Source organism: Orcinus orca, chromosome X, assembly GCF_937001465.1.
Source record: "Orcinus orca chromosome X, mOrcOrc1.1, whole genome shotgun sequence".
Classification (NCBI taxonomy): domain Eukaryota; kingdom Metazoa; phylum Chordata; class Mammalia; order Artiodactyla; family Delphinidae; genus Orcinus; species Orcinus orca.
Window position 1 is genome coordinate 88,233,658 of NC_064580.1, and position 21,681 is coordinate 88,255,338.

Consider the following 21,681-nt stretch of genomic DNA (forward strand, 5'->3'; position numbering starts at 1 on the left):
ACTGAACAGAAATCAAACAAACAAAATACATTTCATCCTGCCTTCTAAATAATTACTAACCTACAGCCCTACCCAGTGACCAAATTTATTCTGGGAAACTAAAACATAGAAACTCTAAAACTTTTACATTTTTCTCATTTATTTTAAGAGGACCAAATGTAGAGCATAAGCTGTGAGATTGCCCTTTAGGCCTGCCCCTGCCTGCTTCCTTTCAAACAGGTGTGAACATAATCAGTGCCACTGGCTCTAACCTATTGCTCTTCCAGCCTAGTATTCTCTCTCATAGTGGCATTAAGGAGAAACATGATTTCTCTCCATCAGGCCAACCTCAAGAGGTTAAGAGGTGCCTTAATAATTAGTAAAGTTCCACTGGAACTACTCCTGAGCCTATTTATGTTCACAGAGTCCTAGCCTCTGGGTTAGGATTATGGTCAAGTGAATTAAAAGCCTGCCATAGGCTTAGAGAATGTAATAGCATATTGCTTACCTGTGAAGCAAAAGAATGCAAAGATAATCAACTTTATGAGAGACATTAAAATTGAGGGATTTTCTACTCTGATATGTAAACATTTACTGCAACAAAAATTTGCTGAATAAGATACTTGATATTACAACCTAGGAAGAAAAACTTGCTCAAAACAGCTGAGGAGCTTTCTAGGTATCTTGCTCATCCCCAGTTCAGGCTTAGATGTTGATTATGTGTAGGATTTATTATCATTACCTTTTCTGCCTACTTCCATGAACATTCTAGGCCTTGATATGTTGATTTTAGCAGCAGTCATATCTTGAAGTGTCAATATATTTAGACATTAAGACCAAGAGTACAGCCTTTCTCCTTAGGAACTCATTATAAGTTTCAAGAACACTAAGATTCCAAATCAAACTCACTGAAGATCAAATTATAATTTGGTCAACAGTTGTCTAGTAGGAACCATATCATCAAGGTTCCATTGTGCATGTTCCTAAAGCCTTATTAAATTTAAATTAGCTGAAATCCGGGAAATTGGTAACAGCAGGGGTATCCCAATCTATTCCCATGGAAACATCCATTAGTATTTTTTCCTGATGTCCAGTTAATAAATGAAACACAATTAGCTACCATGAGTTCATGACCTACCTTTATTTTGTTCAAACTAGTGACTGAAAAGATTGGTTTTACTAATCTTTCAAGTCATGTAGGTTTCTGGATAATTAGAAACAATCATTTATTCATTTTTGCTCACTTAATGGTAGAGAAATAGGTGCTATAATGTTGATTCAGTAAAAACATTCTTGTAAATCCAGTGATTTGAATTGTCTTTGGGCACAAAGAAATGTGGATTATTTTTCCTCTTTTAAGGGCCCCGATCTTCTTTCGTTCTACTGTTTCACTGTGACTACTGACATCCCAGAGCCAGGTGAATGGAATAAATAAAAAGCATTTCAATAGGAGAAAGAAAAGGCATTTTGCTGATGTCATTAGGTGAATGATTCCTTAATGAATGGGTATATATGAGCCAAAAAATGTGTTGTCAAAATTTTAAATTATCTTTTTTTAAGACTAGACATTAATAAAACCCCTTGATAAAAATGGCAATAAAGAATCCTTGTTGACTAAATAATCATCCTAAGATGGAGTTCAAGTTTTCACAATTATTTCCAACAGAACAATGCAAGCTAATGACAACATAACTGACTTTCAATTATAATACAATTTCAATTATGATTAGCATACTTCCAAGATTTTCTTTCCCAAATGGAGAGCCTAGGTAAAGTAACAAAAGATTTATTCATTAAGCAAAGAAGAAAATCCTTCATTTTTTGACAAGCAAAAATAAGTAAAGCATAAATTGCTGTTCACACTGGATAAGACCATGTTTAACAGTAAGAATGTACATAGTGTTATATAGGTATTGAGTTCTTGGTAATTCTATGTTTGTTGTTTTACTATTTATGCTTATTATTATGTTTTGTCATTAATTCTTTAATAAATTTTTATTTAAAAAAAATCACCCTACTTAGAAATCTTCTTTGTGGGTGGGAGGGAGAGGAGAATGTGACCCAGAGTCCAGGAGACAGTAACACTTGGAATCAACAAAATCACCTGGAGTTAAATTGTGTAACTGTCAACCACGTCTCCCATCAAGCCTTGTTTCAATCATGGCATTCCAGAAGGATTTACAGTTGTTTTCCCGAGAAAGGATCCATGGGCTTTGCAATTATTGTGACTTCTGAAGTTCTTAGGTCCATGAAGCTCAGTGATGACGAAGTTGAGTCCAATCAAAAAAGAATACCAGGGAGTCAAGGCTTGAAAGAAACATGTTATTGTCCTTAAGTGGTTGCCCAAACCTGACCAGACCAAGTAAATTGTTGAAGATACAGAGGCTAAATGCAGATTGCCATCCTTATTCTTATAATTCAGAAATTTTCATTGTTGAAGTAGAATTGAACCTTCCTAGGATCCAGGCTGGAGTACTGATGACAGCATTTGCACAGGCTCTTTGCCAAAGTCTGAGGACCACATAGGAAGACTCCCACCGCCGACCTGCAAGAATAGAATGGTAGCCAGAGTTAGAATGCAGCAAAGGCTGCTGACAATGTTTGAGGGAATGGTTTCTGCCTCTGCTAGGCCTCTACTACTCCCAACAACCTTACATAAAAATTCAGTTATTGACTTTTTCATGTTCTTCATGTTCGTCTTCTCACCTTTTCCGCTTGCAAGCCCCAAATATGCTCCCAACTCTTAACCCTCTCAGCACTCAGCCTTGCCTACTCTATTGAGCACAGACAGGAGATGGAGTGCAGTGCACTGATGAAGTACTAGACTCTGAAGCCAGGCTGTCTAGGTTCCAATCCCTGTTCTGACATTTGTCCCAGCTGTGTGACTTTAGGCAAGTTTCTTAACCTCTCTGTGTTTCAATATTCCCCCCTGTAAAATGGGATAGTATCCACCTCACAGGGTTGTTTGAAGGTTTAAACAAAAATAACATATGTAAAGCAATTAGAAAAATGCCTGGCATATAGCAAGTGCATATGTTAGCTGCCATTAAATCCATCCAGTGTTTTCTCACACTGAAGAGGTGGTGGTTCTTATTGCCAAGGATAATCTTTCTAACTAGGCTCTGGGTCTCACCCTGTCCTTCCTTCCCTCATACCTTCCTCTCCCCTCTTTTTCACTTGAGACATAATTCACATGACTTAACATTCACCCTTTTAGAGTGTGCAGGTAGTGCTTTTTAGTATAACCGCAAAGTTGTGCAACCATCACCACTATCTAATCCGAGAACATTTCCATCTTCCCAAAAAGAAAGCCCATACACATTAGCAGTCACTCCCCATTTCCTCCCAACCGCCCCCACTCCCTGCCCTAGACAATCAAGTATACTTTCTGTCTCTAGATTTGCCTATTCTGAACATTTCATATAAATGGAATCATACAATATGTGGCCTTTTGTGTCTGGTTTCTTGCACTTAGCATACTGTTTTCAAGGTTCCTTCATGTTGTAGCATGTAATATACTTCATTACTTTTTACAGCTGAATAATATTCCTTTGTGTGAATATACCACATTTTGTTTATCCATTCATCTGTTGGTGGACACTTGGGTTGTTACCACTTTTGGGCTATTTTACATACATTCACATACAAGTTTTTGTGTGGACATATGTTTTCATTTCTCTTGGGTATGTACTTAGGAGTGAAATTGCTGGGTCATGTGATTCTATGTTTAACATTTTGAGGAAATGCCAGAGTTTTCCTAAAGTGCTGCACTGTTTCACATTCCCATAAGCAACGTGGGAGGAACTTGCCTACAGTTTCCCCATTTTCTCGCCAACTCTTGTTATTGCCCTTTTATTATGGCCATCCTAGCCCTGTCTCCCCTTTTGTATGTTTATTTTATTCCTATCTACTGTCTCCTGATCTGTCTATAAATATGCTTAGATCATCCTTAAACTAAATATGTATTTCCTGGACCCTGCCACTCCTCCAACCCTGTTGACAATACTCCTCTAATATTTCCTCCCTTGGCTTCTGTGATACTGCTTCTACACATTCTCCTACTTCTTCCCTGGCTCATCTTTCTCCCTTCCCACATAATGTACACATTCCTTAATACAACTTCAACTATCATCAACCCGACACAATAATTAACATAATCTCTTTTGTTTATATGCTGTTTTACAGAACATTTTTAATATATTGTCTTGCTTATTATTCACGACAATCCTGCAAGTGAGTAGAGCAGGCGCTTACTAATATAAACCCCCATTTTACATATGAGGAATCTAAAGGTCAGAGGGCTTTGTAGCTCAAGGTCCCAGAACTAGAAAGTGTCAGAACTAGCAGTAGGACCCAGGATCATCTGAATCTGAGTCACTAAGTGTTCTCTCCACTGCCTTCCTGAAGCCTTTCTTGATCACCCCATATGGGCATAGACTTTTTCTCCGTGTCCATGTACCTGCTTCATGGAGTGCATCATTCTGCTTGAGTTGATTATATGCATCTCTTGTTAAAATGTGTGCTCCTTGAAGGCAAGAACCATATCCTATTTTTCTTTCAACCTCCAAATCTTTTAGAATAGTGTGTGCTGTACCCTATAGAAGGTAACCAATAATGTTTGTGGAATTGAACTGATCTTCACCTGCCAACTTGTTCCAAGGATTTATCTAATACGATCAGCTTAATCTTCCCATTGGAATAGCTTATTTTATGGCAGATTTTCATGCTCTAGCATGTCTCAGAACCCCTCAGAAAACTGAGGTCAGGTCATCAGTTAACTAGTTAATACACTCCAAACCCTTGTTACTTTAAGTAGAGGTCATTAAGGCCCAAAACAATGCATTTTTTTAAATTTAATTGTAGTTGACTTTTACAATATTGTGTTAGTTTCAGGTGTACAGCTTCAGATTCTTTTCCATTATAGGTTATTACTTCCCTGTGGTATATGTTACAATCCTTGTTATCTGTTTTATATACAGTGGTGTGTATCTGTTAATTCAATACTCCCAATTTATCCCTCCCCCTCCCCTTTCCCCTTTGGTAACCATAAGTTTGTTTTCTATGTCTGTGACTCCGTTTCTGTTTTGTAAATAAGTTCATTTGTACCATTTTTTTAGATTCCACATATAAGTGATATTATATAATAGTTGTCTTTGTCTGACTTACTTCACTTAGTATGATAATCTCTAGGTCCATCCATGTTGCTGCAAATGGCATTATCTGAGTAGTATTCCTTTTTTTTTTTTTTTCTAAACATCTTTATTGGAGCATAATTGCTTTACAATGGTATGTTAGTTTCAGCTTCACAACAAAATGAATCAGTTATATATATACATATGTTCCCATATCTCTTCCTGCTTGCATCACCCTCCCTCCCACCCTCCCTATCCCACCCCTCCAGGCGGTCACAAAGCACCGAGCTGATCTCCCTGTGCTATGCGGCTGCTTCCCACTAGCTATCTACCTTACGTTTGGTAGTGTATACATGTCCATGCCTCTTTATTGCTTTGTCACCGTTTACCCTTCCCCCTCCCCATAGCCTCAAGTCCATTCTCTAGTAAGTCTGTGTCTTTATTCCTGTTTCACCCCTAGGTTTTTCATGACATTTTTTTTTTCTTAAATTCCATATATATGTGTTAGCATACGGTATTTGTCTCTCTCTTTCTGACTTACTTCACTCTGTATGACAGACTCTAGGTCTATCCACCTCATTACAAATAGCTCAATTTCGTCTCTTTTTATGGCTGAGTAATATTCCATTGTATATATGTGCCACATCTTCTTTATCCATTCATCCGATGATGGACACTTAGGTTGTTTCCATCTCTGGGCTATTGTAAATAGAGCTGCAATGAACATTTTGGTACATGACTCTTTTTGAATTATGGTTTTCTCAGGGTATATGCCCAGTAGTGGGATTGCTGGGTCATATGGTAGTTCTATTTGTAGCTTTTTAAGGAACCTCCATACTGTTCTCCACAGTGGCTGTATCAATTTACATTCCCACCAACAGTGTAAGAGGGTTCCCTTTTCTCCACACCCTCTCCAGCATTTATTGTTTCTAGATTTTTTGATGATGGCCATTCTGACTGGTGTGAGATGATATCTCATTGTAGTTTTGATTTGCATTTCTCTAATGATTAGTGATGTTGAGCATTCTTTCATGTGTTTGTTGGCACTCTGTATATCTTCTTTGGAGAAATGTCTATTTAGGTCTTCTGCCCATTTTTGGATTGGGTTGTTTGTTCTTTTGTTATTAAGCTGCATGAGCTGCTTATAAATTTTGGAGATTAATCCTTTGTCAGTTGCTTCATTTGCAAATATTTTCTCCCATTCTGAGGGTTGTCTTTTGGTCTTCTTTATGGTTTCCTTTGCTGCGCAAAAGCTTTTAAGTTTCATTAGGTCCCATTTGTTTACTTTTGTTTTTATTTCCATTTCTCTAGGAGGTGGGTCAAAAAGGATCTTGCTGTGATTTATGTCATAGAGTGTTCTGCCTATGTTTTCCTCTAAGAGTTTGATAGTTTCTGGCCTTACATTTAGGTCTTTAATCCATTTTGAGCTTATTTTTGTGTATGGTGTTAGGGAGTGATCTAATCTCATACTTTTACATGTAGCTGTCCAGTTTTCCCAGCACCACTTATTGAATAGGCTGTCCTTTCTCCACTGTACATTTCTGCCTCCTTTGTCAAAGATAAGGTGACCATATGTGCGTGGGTTTATCTCTGGGCTTTCTATCCTGTTCCATTGATCTATATTTCTGTTTTTGTGCCAGTACCATACTGTCTTGATTACTGTAGCTTTGTAGTATAGTCTGAAGTCAGGAAGCCTGATTCCTCCAGCTCCATTTTTCGTTCTCAAGATTGCTTTGGCTATTCGGGGTCTTTTGTGTTTCCATACAAATTGTGAGATTTTTTGTTCTAGTTCTGTGAAAAATGCCAGTGGTAGTTTCATAGGGATTGCATTGAATCTGTAGATTGCTTTGGGTAGTAGAGTCATTTTCACAATGTTGATTCTTCCAATCCAAGAACATGGTATATCTCTCCATCTATTTGTATCATTTTTAATTTCTTTCATCAGTGTCTTATAATTTTCTGCATACAGGTCTTTTGTCTCCTTAGGTAGGTTTATTCCTAGGTATTTTATTCTTTTTGTTGCAATGGTAAATGGGAGTGTTTTCTTGATTTCACTTTCAGATTTTTCATCATTAGTGTATAGGAATGCCAGAGATTTCTGTGCATTAATTTTGTATCCTGCTACTTTACCAAATTCATTGATTAGCTCTAGTAGTTTTCTGGTAGCATCTTTAGGATTCTGTATGTATAGTATCATGTCATCTGCAAACTCCTTTTTTTTTAAAAGAAATTTATTATTTTTTACTTATTTTATTATCTATTTTTTGGCTGTGTCAGGTCTTGGTTGCGGCATGCAGGATCTTCGTTGCGGCTTGCGGGATCCTCCACTGCGGCGCGTGGGGGCTCCTCATTGCCGTACTCAGGCTTCTCTCTAGTTGTGGCCCGTGTGCTCAGTAGTTGCAGCACGCGGGCTTAGTTGCCCCACGGCATGTGGGATCCCAGTTCCCCAACCAGGGATTGAACCCACATCCCCTGCATTGGAAGGTGGATTCTTAACCACTGGACCACCAGGGAAGTCCCTGAGTAGTATTCCATTGTGTGTGTGTGTGTGTGTGTGTGTGTGTGTGTGTGTGTGTGTGTGTGTGTATCACATCCTCTTTATCTAGTCATCTGTCAATGGACATTTAGGTTGCTTCCATGTAAATAATGCTGCTATGAACATTGGGGTGCATGTATCTTTTCGAATTAGAGTTTCCTCTGGATATGTGCCCAGGAGTGGGATTGCTGGATCATATGGTAACTCTATTTTTAGGGTTTTTTTTTTTTTTGTGGTACGCAGGCCTCTCACTGTTGTGGCCTCTCCCGTTGCGGAGCACAGGCTCCGGAAGCGCAGGCTCAGCGGCCATGGCTCACGGGCCCAGCCGCTCCGCGGCATGTGGGATCTTCCCGGACCAGGGCACGAACCCGCATCCCCTGCATCGGCAGGCGGACTCTCAACAACTGCACCACCAGGGAAGCCCTATTTTTAGTTTTTTAAAGAAACCTCCATACTGTTTTCCATAGTGGCTGCACCAATTTACATTCCCACCAACACTGTAGGAGGGTTCCCTTTACTCCACACCCTCTCCAGCATGTACTACTTGTAGACTTTTTGATGATGGCCATTCTGACTGGTATGAGGTGAAACTTCACATTGTAGTTTTGATATGCATTTCTCTAACAATTAGCGATGTTGAGCATCTTTTCATGTGCCTGGTGGCCATCTGTATGTCTTCTCTGGAGAAATGTCTGTTTAGGTCTTCTGGCCATTTTTTGATAGGGTTGTTTTTTCTTTTTTGATATTGAGTGGTATGAGCTGTCTGTATATTTTGAAAAGTAAGCCCTTGTCAGCTGCATTGCTTGAAAATATTTTCTCCCAGTCTGTAGGTTGTCTTTTCATTTTGTTTATGGTTTCCTTTACTGTGCAAAAGCTTTTAAGTTTGATTAGGTCCCATTTGTTTATTTTTGCTTTTATTTCTTTTGCCTTGGGAGACTGATCTAAGAAAATATTACTACAGTTTATGTCTGAGAATGTTTTGCCTAGGTTCCCTTCTAGTTTTATGGTGTCATGTCTTATATTTAAGTCTTTAAGCCATTTTGAGTTTATTTTTGTGTATACTGTAAGGGAGTGTTCTAACTTTATTGATTTACATGAGGCTGTCCAGCTTTCCCAACACCACTTGCTGAAAAGACTGTCTTATCTCCACTGTATATTCTTGCCTACTTTATTGAAGATTAATTGGCTGTAAGTGTGTGGGTTTATTTCTGGGCTCTCTATTCTGTTCCACTGATCTATATACCTGCTTTTGTGCCAGTACCAAGCTGTTTTGATTACCACAGCTTTGTAGTATTATCTAAAGTCTGGGAGGGTTATGCCTCCAGCTTTGTTCTTTTTCCTCAGAATTGCTTTGGCCCAAAACAGTGCATTTGAATTGTTCCCGTTCTCTATTTTGTTTGGTAAGACAACCAGAACTCAGTCTCTTTGCCTCACTGTTTGAATGCATGTGGGGACAACAAATGTCTTCTCGTCAATTACAAGATCAAGACCCTTATTTCGCTGAAACGCCACAGGAAATTTCCTCACTTTTAAGCAAGAATCTAAGATTGGTGCAAATAGTTTTGGCCCCAGAGATCTTTCCCAAGAGTGTTCAACATGCTGTAATACTTGTCCTAAACCTAAATCTGCAAAATGAATCAGTTCTGCAAAATCAATTCTGTAACTAGAAGAGAATACACTTACTTGGGGTGGGTGGTAGCTATTGTAGAAAACTCATTGTCCCACATAGGTCTCCCAAAGGAGGTTTTCTGTTTCAGACCTGTCAGGATATCAGTGGCCTTGTCAAAGCTTAATGCTGCATGACCAGCCTGGAGTCAGAGAAATAGGAAGTTAGAAAAAGCAGGTCCTGATAGCTGCCTCTTCCTTCAGCCACTTTTAAACTTGGGTGTGAAGGTGAGAACAGGTAGGAAATCATAAGAAATGATTATTTCTAATCAGCATGCATTATGTTTCGTCTGACATTCATCTTGCATCTTGGGAATTAGTCTGTTGTTTGAACTCACAAAGTTGCAGTCCCATCCGGTGAGGAAAAGACGGTAGTTTAGGAAACCCACTTTGCCTAATTCCTCCATCTCCTGTTCCAGGGAAACCAATAGGTCATTGAACCAAGCAAACGCACCTGTCTCCCTGTAGATCCAGTAGAAATAGATCTGGAATCAGCAAAAGAGAATATAGCCTTATTAAGTGCCCTTTACAATGTGCACTATGGTGACATGATTATGTACGTATACACTATATTTGTTGATTCAGTCTAAGAGTGACCTGAAAAAATCACCTCTACAATACAGCAGACTTCAGGTGGCATTAATGTCCAGAGTTCTAACAACTTCCCTTATGGAAAGAGAACTCCAACGTCAGCTTTAGTTCAAAGTGATTTTAAACTCCAATTGAAAATGAAGACCCAGAGGACTTCCGGGAAGATGGCGGAAGAGTAAGACGCGGAGATCACCTTCCTCCCCACAGATACACCAGAAATACATCTACGCGTGGAACAACTCCTACGGAGCACCTACTGAACGCTGGCAGAAGACCTCAGACCTCCCAAAAGGCAAGGAACCCCCCACGTACCTGGTTAGGGCAAAAGAAAAAACTAAACAGAGACAAAAGGATAGGGACGGGTCCTCCACCAGCGGGAGAGAGCTGTGAAGGAGGAAAAGTGTCCACACACTAGGAAGCCCCTTCGCGGGTGGAGACTTCGGGAGGCGGAGTGGGGGAGCTTGGGAGCCGCGGAGGAGAGCACAGCAACAGGGGTGCGGAGGGCAAAGCGGGCAGATTCCAGCGCAGAGGATCGGGCCGACCGGAACTCACCAGCCGAGAGGCTTTTCTGCTCGCCCGCCGGGGCGGGCGGGACTGGGAGCTGAGGCTCCGGCTTTTGTCGGAGCGCCGGGAGAGGACTGAGGTTGGCGGCGTGAACACAGCCTGCAGGGCGTTAGTGCACCGCGGCTAGCCGGGAGAGAGTCCGGGGAAAAGTCTGGACCTGCCGAAGAGGCAAGAGACTTTTACGTCCCTCTTTGTTTCCTGGTGCACGAGGAGAGGGGATTAAGAACGCTGCTTGAGAGAGCTCCAGGGACGGGCGCGAGCCGCGGCTAAAAGTGCGGAGCCCAGAGACAGACATGAGACGCTAAGGCCGCTGCTGCCGCCACCAGGAGGCCTGTGTGCGAACACAGGTCACTAGCCACACGCCCTTCCGGGGAGCCTGTGCAGCCCGCCACTGCCAGGGTCCCGGGATCCAGGGACAACTCCCCCGGGAGAACGCACGGCGCGCCTCAGGCTGCAACGTCACGCCGGCCTCTGCCGCTGCAGGCCCGCCCCACACTCCGTGACCCTCCCTACCCCCCGGCCTGAGTGAGCCAGAGCCTCCGAATCAGCGGCTCCTTTAACCCCGTCCTGTCTGAGCAAAGAACAGACGCCCTCCGGCGACCTACACGCACAGGCGGGGCCAAATCCAAAGCTGAGCCCCTGGGAGCTGTGAGAACAAAGAAGAGAAAGGGAAATCTCTCCCAGCAGCCTCAGAAGCAGCGGATTAAAGCTCCACAATCAACTTGATATACCCTGCATCTGTGGAATACCTGAATAGTCAACGAATCATCCCAAATTAAGGAGCCCTGTGGATGAAAGGCTCTTGGTGCTGCACCCAGGAGTCAGTGCTGTGCCTCTGAGGTGGGAGAGCCAACTTCAGGACACTGGTCCACAAGAGGCCTCCCAGCTGCACATAATATCAAACAGCAAAAATCTCCGAGAGATCTCTATCTCAACGCCAGCACCCAGCTTCACTCAACGACCAGCAAGCTACAGTGCTGGACATCCTATGCCAAACAACTAGCAAGACAGGAACACAACCCCACCCATTAGCAGAGAGGCTGCCCAAAATCATAATAAGTCTACAGACACCCCAAAACACACCACCAGACGTGGACCTGCCCACCAGAAAGACAAGATCCAGCCTCATCCACCAGAACACAGGCACTAGTACCCTCCACCAGGAAGCCGACACAACCCACTGAACCAACCTTAGCCACTGGGGACAGACACAAAAAACAACAGGAACTACGAACCTTCAGCCTGCAAAAAAGGAGACCACAAACACAGTAAGATAAGCAAAATGAAAAGACAGAAAAACACACAGCAGAGGAAGGAGCAAGATAAAAACCCACCAGACCTAACAAATGAAGAGGAAATAGGCAGTCTACCGGAAAAAGAATTCAGAATAATGATAGTAAGGTTGATCCGAAATCTTGGAGATAGAATGGACAATAGAATGGACAAAATGCAAGAATCAGTTAACAAGGACCTAGAAGAACTAAAGATGAAACAAGCAACAATGAACAACACAATAAATGAAATTAAAAGGACTCTAGATGGGATCAATAGCAGAATAACTGAGGCAGAAGAACGGATAAGTGACCTGGAAGATAAAATAGTGGAAATAACTACTGCAGAGCAGAATAAAGAAAAAAGAATGAAAAGAACTGAGGACAGTCTCAGAGACCTCTGGGACAACATTAAACGCACCAACATTCGAATTATAGGGGTTCCAGAAGAAGAAGAGAAAAAGAAAGGGACTGAGAAAATATTTGAAGAGATTATAGTTGAAAACTTCCCTAATATGGGAAAGGAAATAGTTAATCAAGTCCAGGAAGCACAGAGAGTCCCATACAGGATAAATCCAAGGAGAAATACGCCAAGACACATATTAATCAAACTGTCAAAAATTAAATACAAAGAAAACATATTAAAAGCAGCAAGGGAAAAACAACAAATAACACACAAGGGAATCCCCATAAGGTTAACAGCTGATCTTTCAGCAGAAACTCTGCAAGCCAGAAGGGAGTGGCAGGACATATTGAAAGTGTTGAAGGAGAAAAACCTGCAACCAAGATTACTCTACCCAGCAAGGATCTCATTCAGATTTGATGGAGAAATTAAAACCTTTACAGACAAGCAAAAGCTGAGAGAGTTCAGCACCACCAAACCAGCTCTACAACAACTGCTAAAGGAACTTCTCTAGGCAAGAAACACAAAAGAAGGAAAAGACCTACAATAACAAACCCAAAACAATTAAGAAAATGGGAATGGGAACACACATCTCGATAATTACCTTAAATGTAAATGGACTAAATGCTCCCACCAAAAGACACAGATTGGCTGAATGGATACAAAAACAAGACCCATATATTTGCTGTCTACAAGAGACCCACTTCAGACCTAGAGACACATACAGACTGAAAGTAAGGGGATGGAAAAAGGTATTTCATGCAAATGGAAACCAAAAGAAAGCTGGAGTAGCAATTCTCATATAAGTTTTATATATATATATATATATATATATATGTAGTTCGCTTGAGTGCAGTGTTTTTTGTTTTCTGTACTGAATTCATTAGCATGGGTCGGTATAAAATTTAGCATAGGTCAATATGTAATTTGTAAACTAATAAGGTCTTATAAGTGAGGAATTAAGTCTTTTAAATTTAATTATTTATTGTAAAGAGCAGAATAGCATACATAAACAGGTGCCTAAGGAAAACTTGTATTCTAATATGGAACTCTCATGAACACCTTTTTTTTTTTCTTCTAACGGTATGATAGTAGGCCATTTGATTATTTTTATGGCTTTAACTTTACAACAATGAAATATTCGTAAATTTTAAAAAGTATTTTTCTTTATTTGATGCGGGTGGGATACTGGAGAAATGAAAGGTCAAACACCTATTGAGGAATCCATACTTGTCTATATATTGTGTACTTTTATTTCAAGAACTGATTTAAAATTCCTAAAAGGATGCTATAATAAGTTATTATGCCATTTTACAGACTGAATTAAGTGAATTTCAGGGAGGTATGAAACTTGCCTAAGGCTATCCAGCTACCAAGCGCTAGAAGTGAGAATTAAATCCAGGTATACCTATCGCCAAAGTTTCTGCTCATCTCTTTACATCATCCACTTTTAATAGCCAATGCTTTCCTGCTTACAAATATGACTGAGGTTGCCAGACAGTCAACATTCCTTTTTAATCAGATAGAAAAATTACTGTTGACTCTCTAAAGACATATTCCTTTTCCATTAAGTGACTTTAGTTGTTCAAATGATACTTCCAGACAGTAGTAATCATACAGTTGGGGACTAAGAACAGAACTCAGGGATGTGTCTAGCAGTCAGTAAAGACCAACTGGGCTCACTGATGATATTTACGGTCATTTCCTCTAGACTAACATAATCTTATTAATAAGACCCTAATAATTCACAGTACTGCCCTTGCCTGATTGTTTGTTCTTCTCCCTCTATCACTCTCTCTTTCCCCATATTATTATTATTTTTGGCAATTTTTGGTGAATTAAATTCAGGGATTAGTACTCAGGAGTACTCGTCACAAAAGCAGAGAATCTTAGCTCACATCAAAGGAAGAAAATAGAGAAAAAGTATAAATTATATGAATACACACACATACACACATGTGCCAACTATATGCTGCACTTCTCCAAAATCTATTCGGTATCTGCACATTTACTGTATATTAGCAGTAAGACCAGAAATGAGCGTAACGCTCTGTTTACAAGGCACAGAAAAGAGACCCAAATATGGAAATTACTAGCAATGAGAATGGGGAAGAAAGACTACAACAAGGAATGTAGATGATATTTTTGTTTCCTAGCTATGATGCCAAATATTGAACTTTCAACTTGAGACAAGGAGGCCATAAAAAGTTGTATTAGTTTCCTAGAGCTGCCATGACAAAGTACCAGAGACTGAGGAGGTTAAACAACAGAAATTTACTCACTCACAGGTCTACAGGCTAGAAATCTGAGATAAGGTGTCAGCAGGATTGATTTCTTCTCAAGTATCCCTTCTTGGTTTGTAGATGCCATGTTTTCCTTTTGTCTTCACATGGTCTTCTCTCTGTGCATGTCTGTGTCCTAATATTTTCTTTTTATAAGGACACCAGTCATAGTGGATTAGAGCCCACCCATTTGACCTCATTTGACCTCAGTTACCTACTTAAGGGCCTTATCTCCAAATACAGTCATATTACCAGGTATTGGGGGTTAAGACTTCCACATATTAACTTGAGCAGGACACAATTCAGCTGATAATAGAAGATAAGAGTAATTTAAGCAAGTAAGTAACTGTTGTTTACAGTGAGTTGCTTAAGGATATGAATTTACTCAAGAAAAACAAGAAGAAATTACATAACACTGTACGTTATACAAAGATATTAAATTAATCATCATAACATCCTGTGAGATGGGCATTAAATTATACCAAGCAAGATGAAGCAACTTATCCGGAATTGTATAGTTGGTACTTTCCAGAATTTAAACCAGGTATTTTCCCAGTTCCACTCTACGTTTTATATTCATTTCATTAGTTGAAATGAATTTTGAGTCTTCATTTTGCTTAGTTTCTGAAGTTACATGGGGATAGAATGGAGTTGGATCTTTTCAGTGACATTCACACATAGGGAAGGAAATTGAGTCCAGAAGCTTCAGCAATGTTTCCATGGAGAACACTAACAACAGAACCAGAAACACCGTTATCCTTTTGGTTCAGTGATCTTTCCTGAAGCACTACAAGAATCAATCTTAAGAAGCTCAGTGCTTTCCAAACTTTCACCAATGGGCTCTGTAGGGTCCTCTAACAGTATCTAAGAGACTAACTAGTTTCACATCCCAAGCCACTTAAGACAAGGAGTTCTGATTGTTCTCTGTGAGGAAATCAAGTGACAATCATAGCTGGTGATTTAGGATAGTTTCTTCAGGGCCCAGGCAAAACCTAATACACAGTAATAATCATTGTTAACTGCATCTTTGACAAGGATTAATCAGGTATCAAAGAGGTCTATAAATTGGGAGAAATTATGATCAAAGAGAAACATAGACCACAGATATTTAATTAATGCTCAATTATTTATGAGTTTAACTTTGGTTAACCTAATTTTCCTTCTTCTAGACAATTTCCAATTCGTCTCCACAAAGAGACCAGAATAAGCACCTTCCAATACAGGATTTATTGTGTTGCTTTAATTTAAAGCATACAGTGACTTCTACATTCACTCCACCAAGTTTTGCCAGGAGAGAAAAGGAGACGTTATAGTTTGTCTTGAATTAGATATGCCACCATATTTGACTTAGCTCATCCTACTGGAAGCACTTTGAGGGCAGATTCTACAGTCTTGTCTTACATCCTCTACGGAATCAAGCCAAGGGAATCACACACAGTTACAGCTGGAAAAACATTTGTTCTGGGTTAATACTTTTAGCCTTTACCACCAAGACTTTATCACCAAGACCTACCTTTACAGTCTCTAAACAGGAGACCTTCTTGCCTTCCCTTTTCATATTGACTAGGAAGGTAAAGGGAAGAACTGAGAAGTACCCAAAGTCAGCTAGCAGCCAGCACAGATAAATCATCTGTGGAGATATTGTTTCTTTCAAAAGATATAAACATAAGAGGAAGTCCTAGTGTTTGAAGCAACTGTGCATAATAAAATTCCATGAAAACCTAGAAATCCAGATGCAGATCAGTAACATATTGGTTAAATAAGCTGTTATGTTCATGCAATGGACAAGTGTACATACATTAAGAAGAACGAGATACTCTTTTCTATGAGATTCTCTTTTCACTGAACTCATCAGTGCTGCAAACACAATGTTACATAATACTTTTTCTTTAACATTATATCAGGCATCCTCATCTTGTCCTGCATTTATTGCCAGTGTTACTAAAGTCTATCACTTACCTCTTTCTCTTTTAGACATATAATTTCTTCTTATTTTGGAAGCATTCATCAATCCCTATTTTACTCTTTCTTTTAAATTACAAATGAATATTGAATTTTATAAAATATCTTTTGGGGGATATTTCAAGTGATTGTATACTTTTGCTCTCCTTTGACCTTGTTATATGGTAAATTATATTTTGTTATTTTATATTATGCTATTTATTATATATTGTATTATGTTTACTAATGACATTTATTATATTATAATTACATTATTTTTAAGGTAGCATTTTGTTTTAGATAGACAAAACAACCAGTGGGATAGGAAGCATCTTAAAATTAGATGCGAGAGCATAAGGGAATTGAGATTAAAATAAAATTCACGTTTTGGATCAGCAGCAAAAATTATTCAACAAAAGTGGGAAAATATGGCTATCATAGAATTACTAAATTCTAGATACAGCAACTAGTTAAAAGTGAAAAAATAATGAAAGTGTAAAAGTATCAGAAACCTGGGAGACTTGAAATAAATTATTCATGAGGAATACCTTTTTAAGATACAAAGAAAAAAGGATACATTTAATTATATAAGAATTAAAATTTTCCTCATGGCAAAATGCACTACAAAGGTCAGAAAACAAGCAAAAGAAATTGGGAAGTAAATTTAGAAATGGATATGCCTTCTTTACAACTTTTGAGAGAAGCACATGTTTCTTTTTCCTTTAACCTGTTATGTGGGTATTAATCTATAATGTAAGTGCATGGTTCCTTTCCTTTAACCTGTAATGTGAGATTTAATCTATATGGTAAGTGCATGGTTCCTTTCCTTTCATCTGTAATGTGAGAGTCAACATGGGGCACTGTTTCCAAGCACAGACTTTGGATGTTCCTGTACTGGTCCCGTCACTGACCATCCACAAAAACTTACAAATGTTGCTTTACTTTCCTGGGGGTTAGAGTCTTAGCTAAGAAATGGAAGCAAAATAGAACTTTCCCCCAGGGATGACAGAAGGTTTAAAGGAGTAAATATGTAAGTGACTTGGCACAGTGCCTAGTACAAGAGAGATCAATATAAGTACTTACCAATTTTTTAAAGAGACACATGAAAGAAATAAAATGTGGTGATTTCAAAAAAAAAAAAAATGAAGACCCAGTTCTTATGGTAAGTCTGTAGAAGCGGATGCCTTGGCAGGGAGAAGTGATCACTCACTCTCATAACTCCAGGGAGGGGTTACTCTCTTACCAGTTGTAAAGAGCTTAGCCCATGAAAGCAATGGACCTATCAGGCCCAGACCAGATGAAAAGTGGTATTCGGGAGCATACCGTTTGTGTTTTGAGGTTGTGATTTGCATTCCGGAATTTGTACCAGATGGATTTCAAGATGGAAGCAAAGGGGGTGACCCCAATTCCTGCTCCGACCAACACAGCCACTTCATACTGGAAGACATCCTCACTGACAGTGCCAAAGGGACCATCCACCTTGATCCTGGCAGAAGGCAAAAAACAAAGGGCAAGTGAAGTCTCACCTCCACCCACAACCTCAAAAATCCTCCCAGAGACAGAGCTGTTCCACAGCTGATTGCTACCTGTTTATTTTAATCATACTCCATTGTACCAGACTTAAGTTTCAATGCGGAATTGCTTTCTCTTTTCTGCTTGTCTGCTTTCTGGTCTGGGTCTCTGCTGCTCTTAAGGACCTACCTGGGAACTGGTGAATTCTGTTGTTCAAAAGCCCTTATGAGATTTTCTGTCCAGTCCCCCACTGCTCAGATATGAATGGAAAATAAGTCCTCCTCTGGAGCAGAGGTCAGGGTAAAGGGATGCCACTCCAGGTAAGAGACTGAGGGGCAATTAACAAAAATATACCATCCCACTTCCATGCTGAAGCCATTTTTGTGCATCTGCAATTCCAAAACTTTGGATGGGTACATGACCCATCCTATGAATAAAGCACAGAGGCCAAAGGAGGCAAATTCAAATGGCGACAGGAGCAGGCAGATAAGGTAAATAAGTAAAGCTGGAGAGCTGGTGATGGCCGTAAATTGCGAACACAAGTCTTTTCTAAAGGGGCAGCAGTTACCAAGTCCAGACAATGGTCATACTACGGAGCCAAGACTCAGCATTGTCAGGTTGCCTGATTCTTCAAGAGAAACCAGAAATGCCACTTTAAACAACTGAAGCATGGTTGATTTACAATATTGTGTTAGTTTCAGGTGTACAGCATAGTGATTCAGTTATTATTTTCAGATTATATTCCATTATAGGTTATTGCAAGATATTGAATATAATTCCCTGTGCTGTAACTGGGTAGATTGGAAAAGCAACAAGAAATGCCACTTTTTCAATGTGAAAGCCTCCATCCAGATTTCTAAATGTTAGCAACCAATTTGACTTTCTAAACAATCAGGGTGTGTGCCAAACAAAATATGTCTGTGGGCTAGATATGGCGCAGACTGCCTGTTTGCAGCTTCTGACATAGACCCAAGCTGATGATTTCTGCCAAACCTCTCTTTCCAGCTCTGTCCAGCTCTGGAGGAACTCAAATATATTGCCCTCAAATTCTTTTTTATTCCTGTCAAGGTGACAATGTGTCAATTTATTTCTATAATCAGGAAGAACACAGCTCTTAGCAGAGCAAGAAGAAAGTGCATATTCTTTACCTTGGTAATCACAACCTTCTGCTGGGAGCGATAAAATCGGAGAATCCTTTCAAAGATGTAAATAATGACTGGTGTAAGGATCCACTTCCAAGACTGCACACAGAGACAATAAAAAGTGAGGTTACACATTAATCTCTTCTCTAGGATTTGTTTGTGTAGCAGTTCATTCCTTCATTCAATAAATATTTACTGAGTTCTCTGACATGTATCATTATTAAGCTGCTAATTTCACCAAAGTTTGAAGACGGAAATGGAAAGGAGTAATCCACAATGGTTTTGTTTGCTAATCTGTTACTCATAAAGCAGATCATTTCCTGAAATTTTACAGGTCTCACCAGGAAGCAAGAGAAAAGCACAGAAATAAAATACATGGTAATTATATATATTCTTAAATAATATTTAAAGTTTAATTTTAAGAAGCTAAGACTATCTTCCAGGACAACTTGTCCAATCTGAAAAACCAACAGAGAAGGTAGATGTGAAACAGCAGCAGATGATTCAAAACAAAACAAAACAAAAAGGGAAAGTGTGTGGCTGACACTACTGGTAACAGTAATACATAAAACTTGGTATTTATCCATCACCTCTTTTTTCAGGTGCTCAAAACATCTAACATAGTAAAACACTTTTTATCTTGTCTACTTTTTTTAAAAGCAGTCTCTCTATCCCTGAGATCTTCTCAAAGGCAGCAGTTTGCTTCTATATGCACAGGAGCTACTAAAAATGTATTTCCTAGCAGTGCTAAGTCATGTTCTTTTTTGCCCAACTGCTCAATCACAATACATTGGAACTGTGTGGAATGAGGTTTCTTATGCTGTTTCAGGCAAGATACTTTCTTGGGTATCTCTGGGGAGGAAAGGGGCAGAGACGGGGACAGTAAATCGAAGAGTGGGTATAATACAATTTGATGCTACTTCTTATTTGGGAAAAATCCCCAGCTGAATTCAGAAGACATGAAAAAAATATATTTAAGAAGTGACTAGGACTTCCCTGGTGGTCCAGTGGTTTGGACTCCATGCTTCCAGTGCAGGGGGCACGGGTTTGATCCCTGGTCGGGGAAGTTCCGCATGCTGTGGGGTGTGGCCAAAAGTAAATTTAAAAAAAAAAGTGGCTAATCACCAATGTGGGAAAAAAATGTTAGCTTTGAAAGTAATCAGAGAAAATGAATATTAAAGTAAAATAGTATTTTAGCGTCTCAAATTGGAAAGCAGTTTCAAACAATAATTCCCACCATTAAGTGGGATGCAGGGAAATAGACACATTCACATGTGCACCTGGGGGAAGTACAAATAAGTAGCATCTTCCCAGAGAGCAATTTGGCAAAACATCTCAACAGCCTTGAAAGCATTCCTTCTCTTTGACACAGGAATTTTACTTCTAGGAAATGGAGCATAAAATAATAATTAAGTTGTGCACAAAGTATATGAGTATAGTCATGACCCCTTATTTACTAAGAAAAAATGACAAAAATGGCATATCGGACTCCTCTGGTGGCACAGTGGCTAAGAATCCACCTACCAATGCAGGGAACACGGGTTCGAGGCCTGGTCTGGGACGATCCCACATGCCGTGGAACAATTAAGCCCGTGCGCCACAACTACTTAGCCTGCGCTCTAGAGCCCGCGAGCCACAACTACTGACCCCTTGTGCCACAACTACTGAAGCCCACGTGCCTAGAGCCCGTGCTCTGCAGCAAGAGAAGCCACAGCAGTGAGAAGCCCGCGCACCGCAACGAAAAGTAGCTGCTGCTCGCCGCCACTAGAGAAAGCCCGCGTGCAGCAACAAAGACCCAATGCAGCCATGAATAAATAAATAAATTTATTAAAAAAGAAAAAAGTGGCATATCATACAGACTTTTTTTTGGCTAATACCAAACTGTCTTTTCTTAATTTTTATTTATTTTTTTGTATTGAGATATAATTGACATATAACATATTAGTTTCATGTGCACAACATAATGATTCAGTATTTGTATATATTGCAAAATGATCACCACAATAATTCTAGTTAACCTTTCTCACCATGCATGGCTACAAAAAATTTTTTTTTCTTGTGATGAGAAATTTTAAGATCTACTTTCTTGGCACCTTTCAAATATGCAGTAGAGTATTATTAATTATAGTCACCATGCTGTACATTAGATCCTCAGGACATTTTATAACTGGAAGTTTGTACCTTTTCACTACCTTCACCCATTTCGCCTATACCCCAACCCCTGCTTCTGGTAACCACCAATCTGTTCTCTGTATCTATGAGCTTTTTTTTTTTTTAGAGTCCATATGTAAGTGAGATCATACAGTATTTGTTTTTTTCTGTCTGACTTATTTCATTTAGCATAATACCCTCAAGGTCATTAAAAATGATCATGTAGGAAAAAAATGACAAAAATGGTATAACATATGGCATTTTTAAAACAAATTCTTCAGGGACTTCCATGGTGGTCCAGTGGTTAGGACTCCACACTCCCAATGCAGGGGGCATGGGTTCAATCACTGGTCGGGATTGAAGATCCCTCATGCTGTGTGGTGCAGCAAAAAAAAAAAAGTTTCAGTAGAATACTTGACAATATAGGAAAAGATCCATGATATAGACTAAAGGAAAAAAGTTATTACTTCTAGGTGATAAAATTCTGTGAAATTTTAATTTTCTTCTAAATA

The 21,681-nt window shown here is 39.5% G+C and overlaps 1 protein-coding gene and 1 long non-coding RNA gene across 2 annotated transcripts in view; one reads left to right on the forward strand and one right to left on the reverse strand.

Annotated features, from left to right (window-relative positions):
- Positions 1–1,749: 1,749 nt before the first annotated feature.
- Positions 1,750–21,681, reverse strand: part of NOX1 (NADPH oxidase 1) — a gene marked incomplete at its 5' end in the record, with an annotated part of 32,673 nt that continues 12,741 nt past the window's right edge. The window contains 6 exon segments of the mRNA XM_033412450.2: positions 1,750–2,524; positions 9,331–9,455; positions 9,651–9,797; positions 17,688–17,850; positions 18,066–18,299; positions 19,023–19,117. Of these exon segments, the coding sequence (XP_033268341.2) occupies positions 2,398–2,524; positions 9,331–9,455; positions 9,651–9,797; positions 17,688–17,850; positions 18,066–18,299; positions 19,023–19,117 (891 nt within the window).
- LOC125963137 (uncharacterized) lies at positions 11,977–16,570 on the forward strand. Its single transcript, XR_007474956.1, has 2 exons — positions 11,977–12,875; positions 15,593–16,570. It is a non-coding gene; the product is annotated as an uncharacterized LOC125963137 (long non-coding RNA).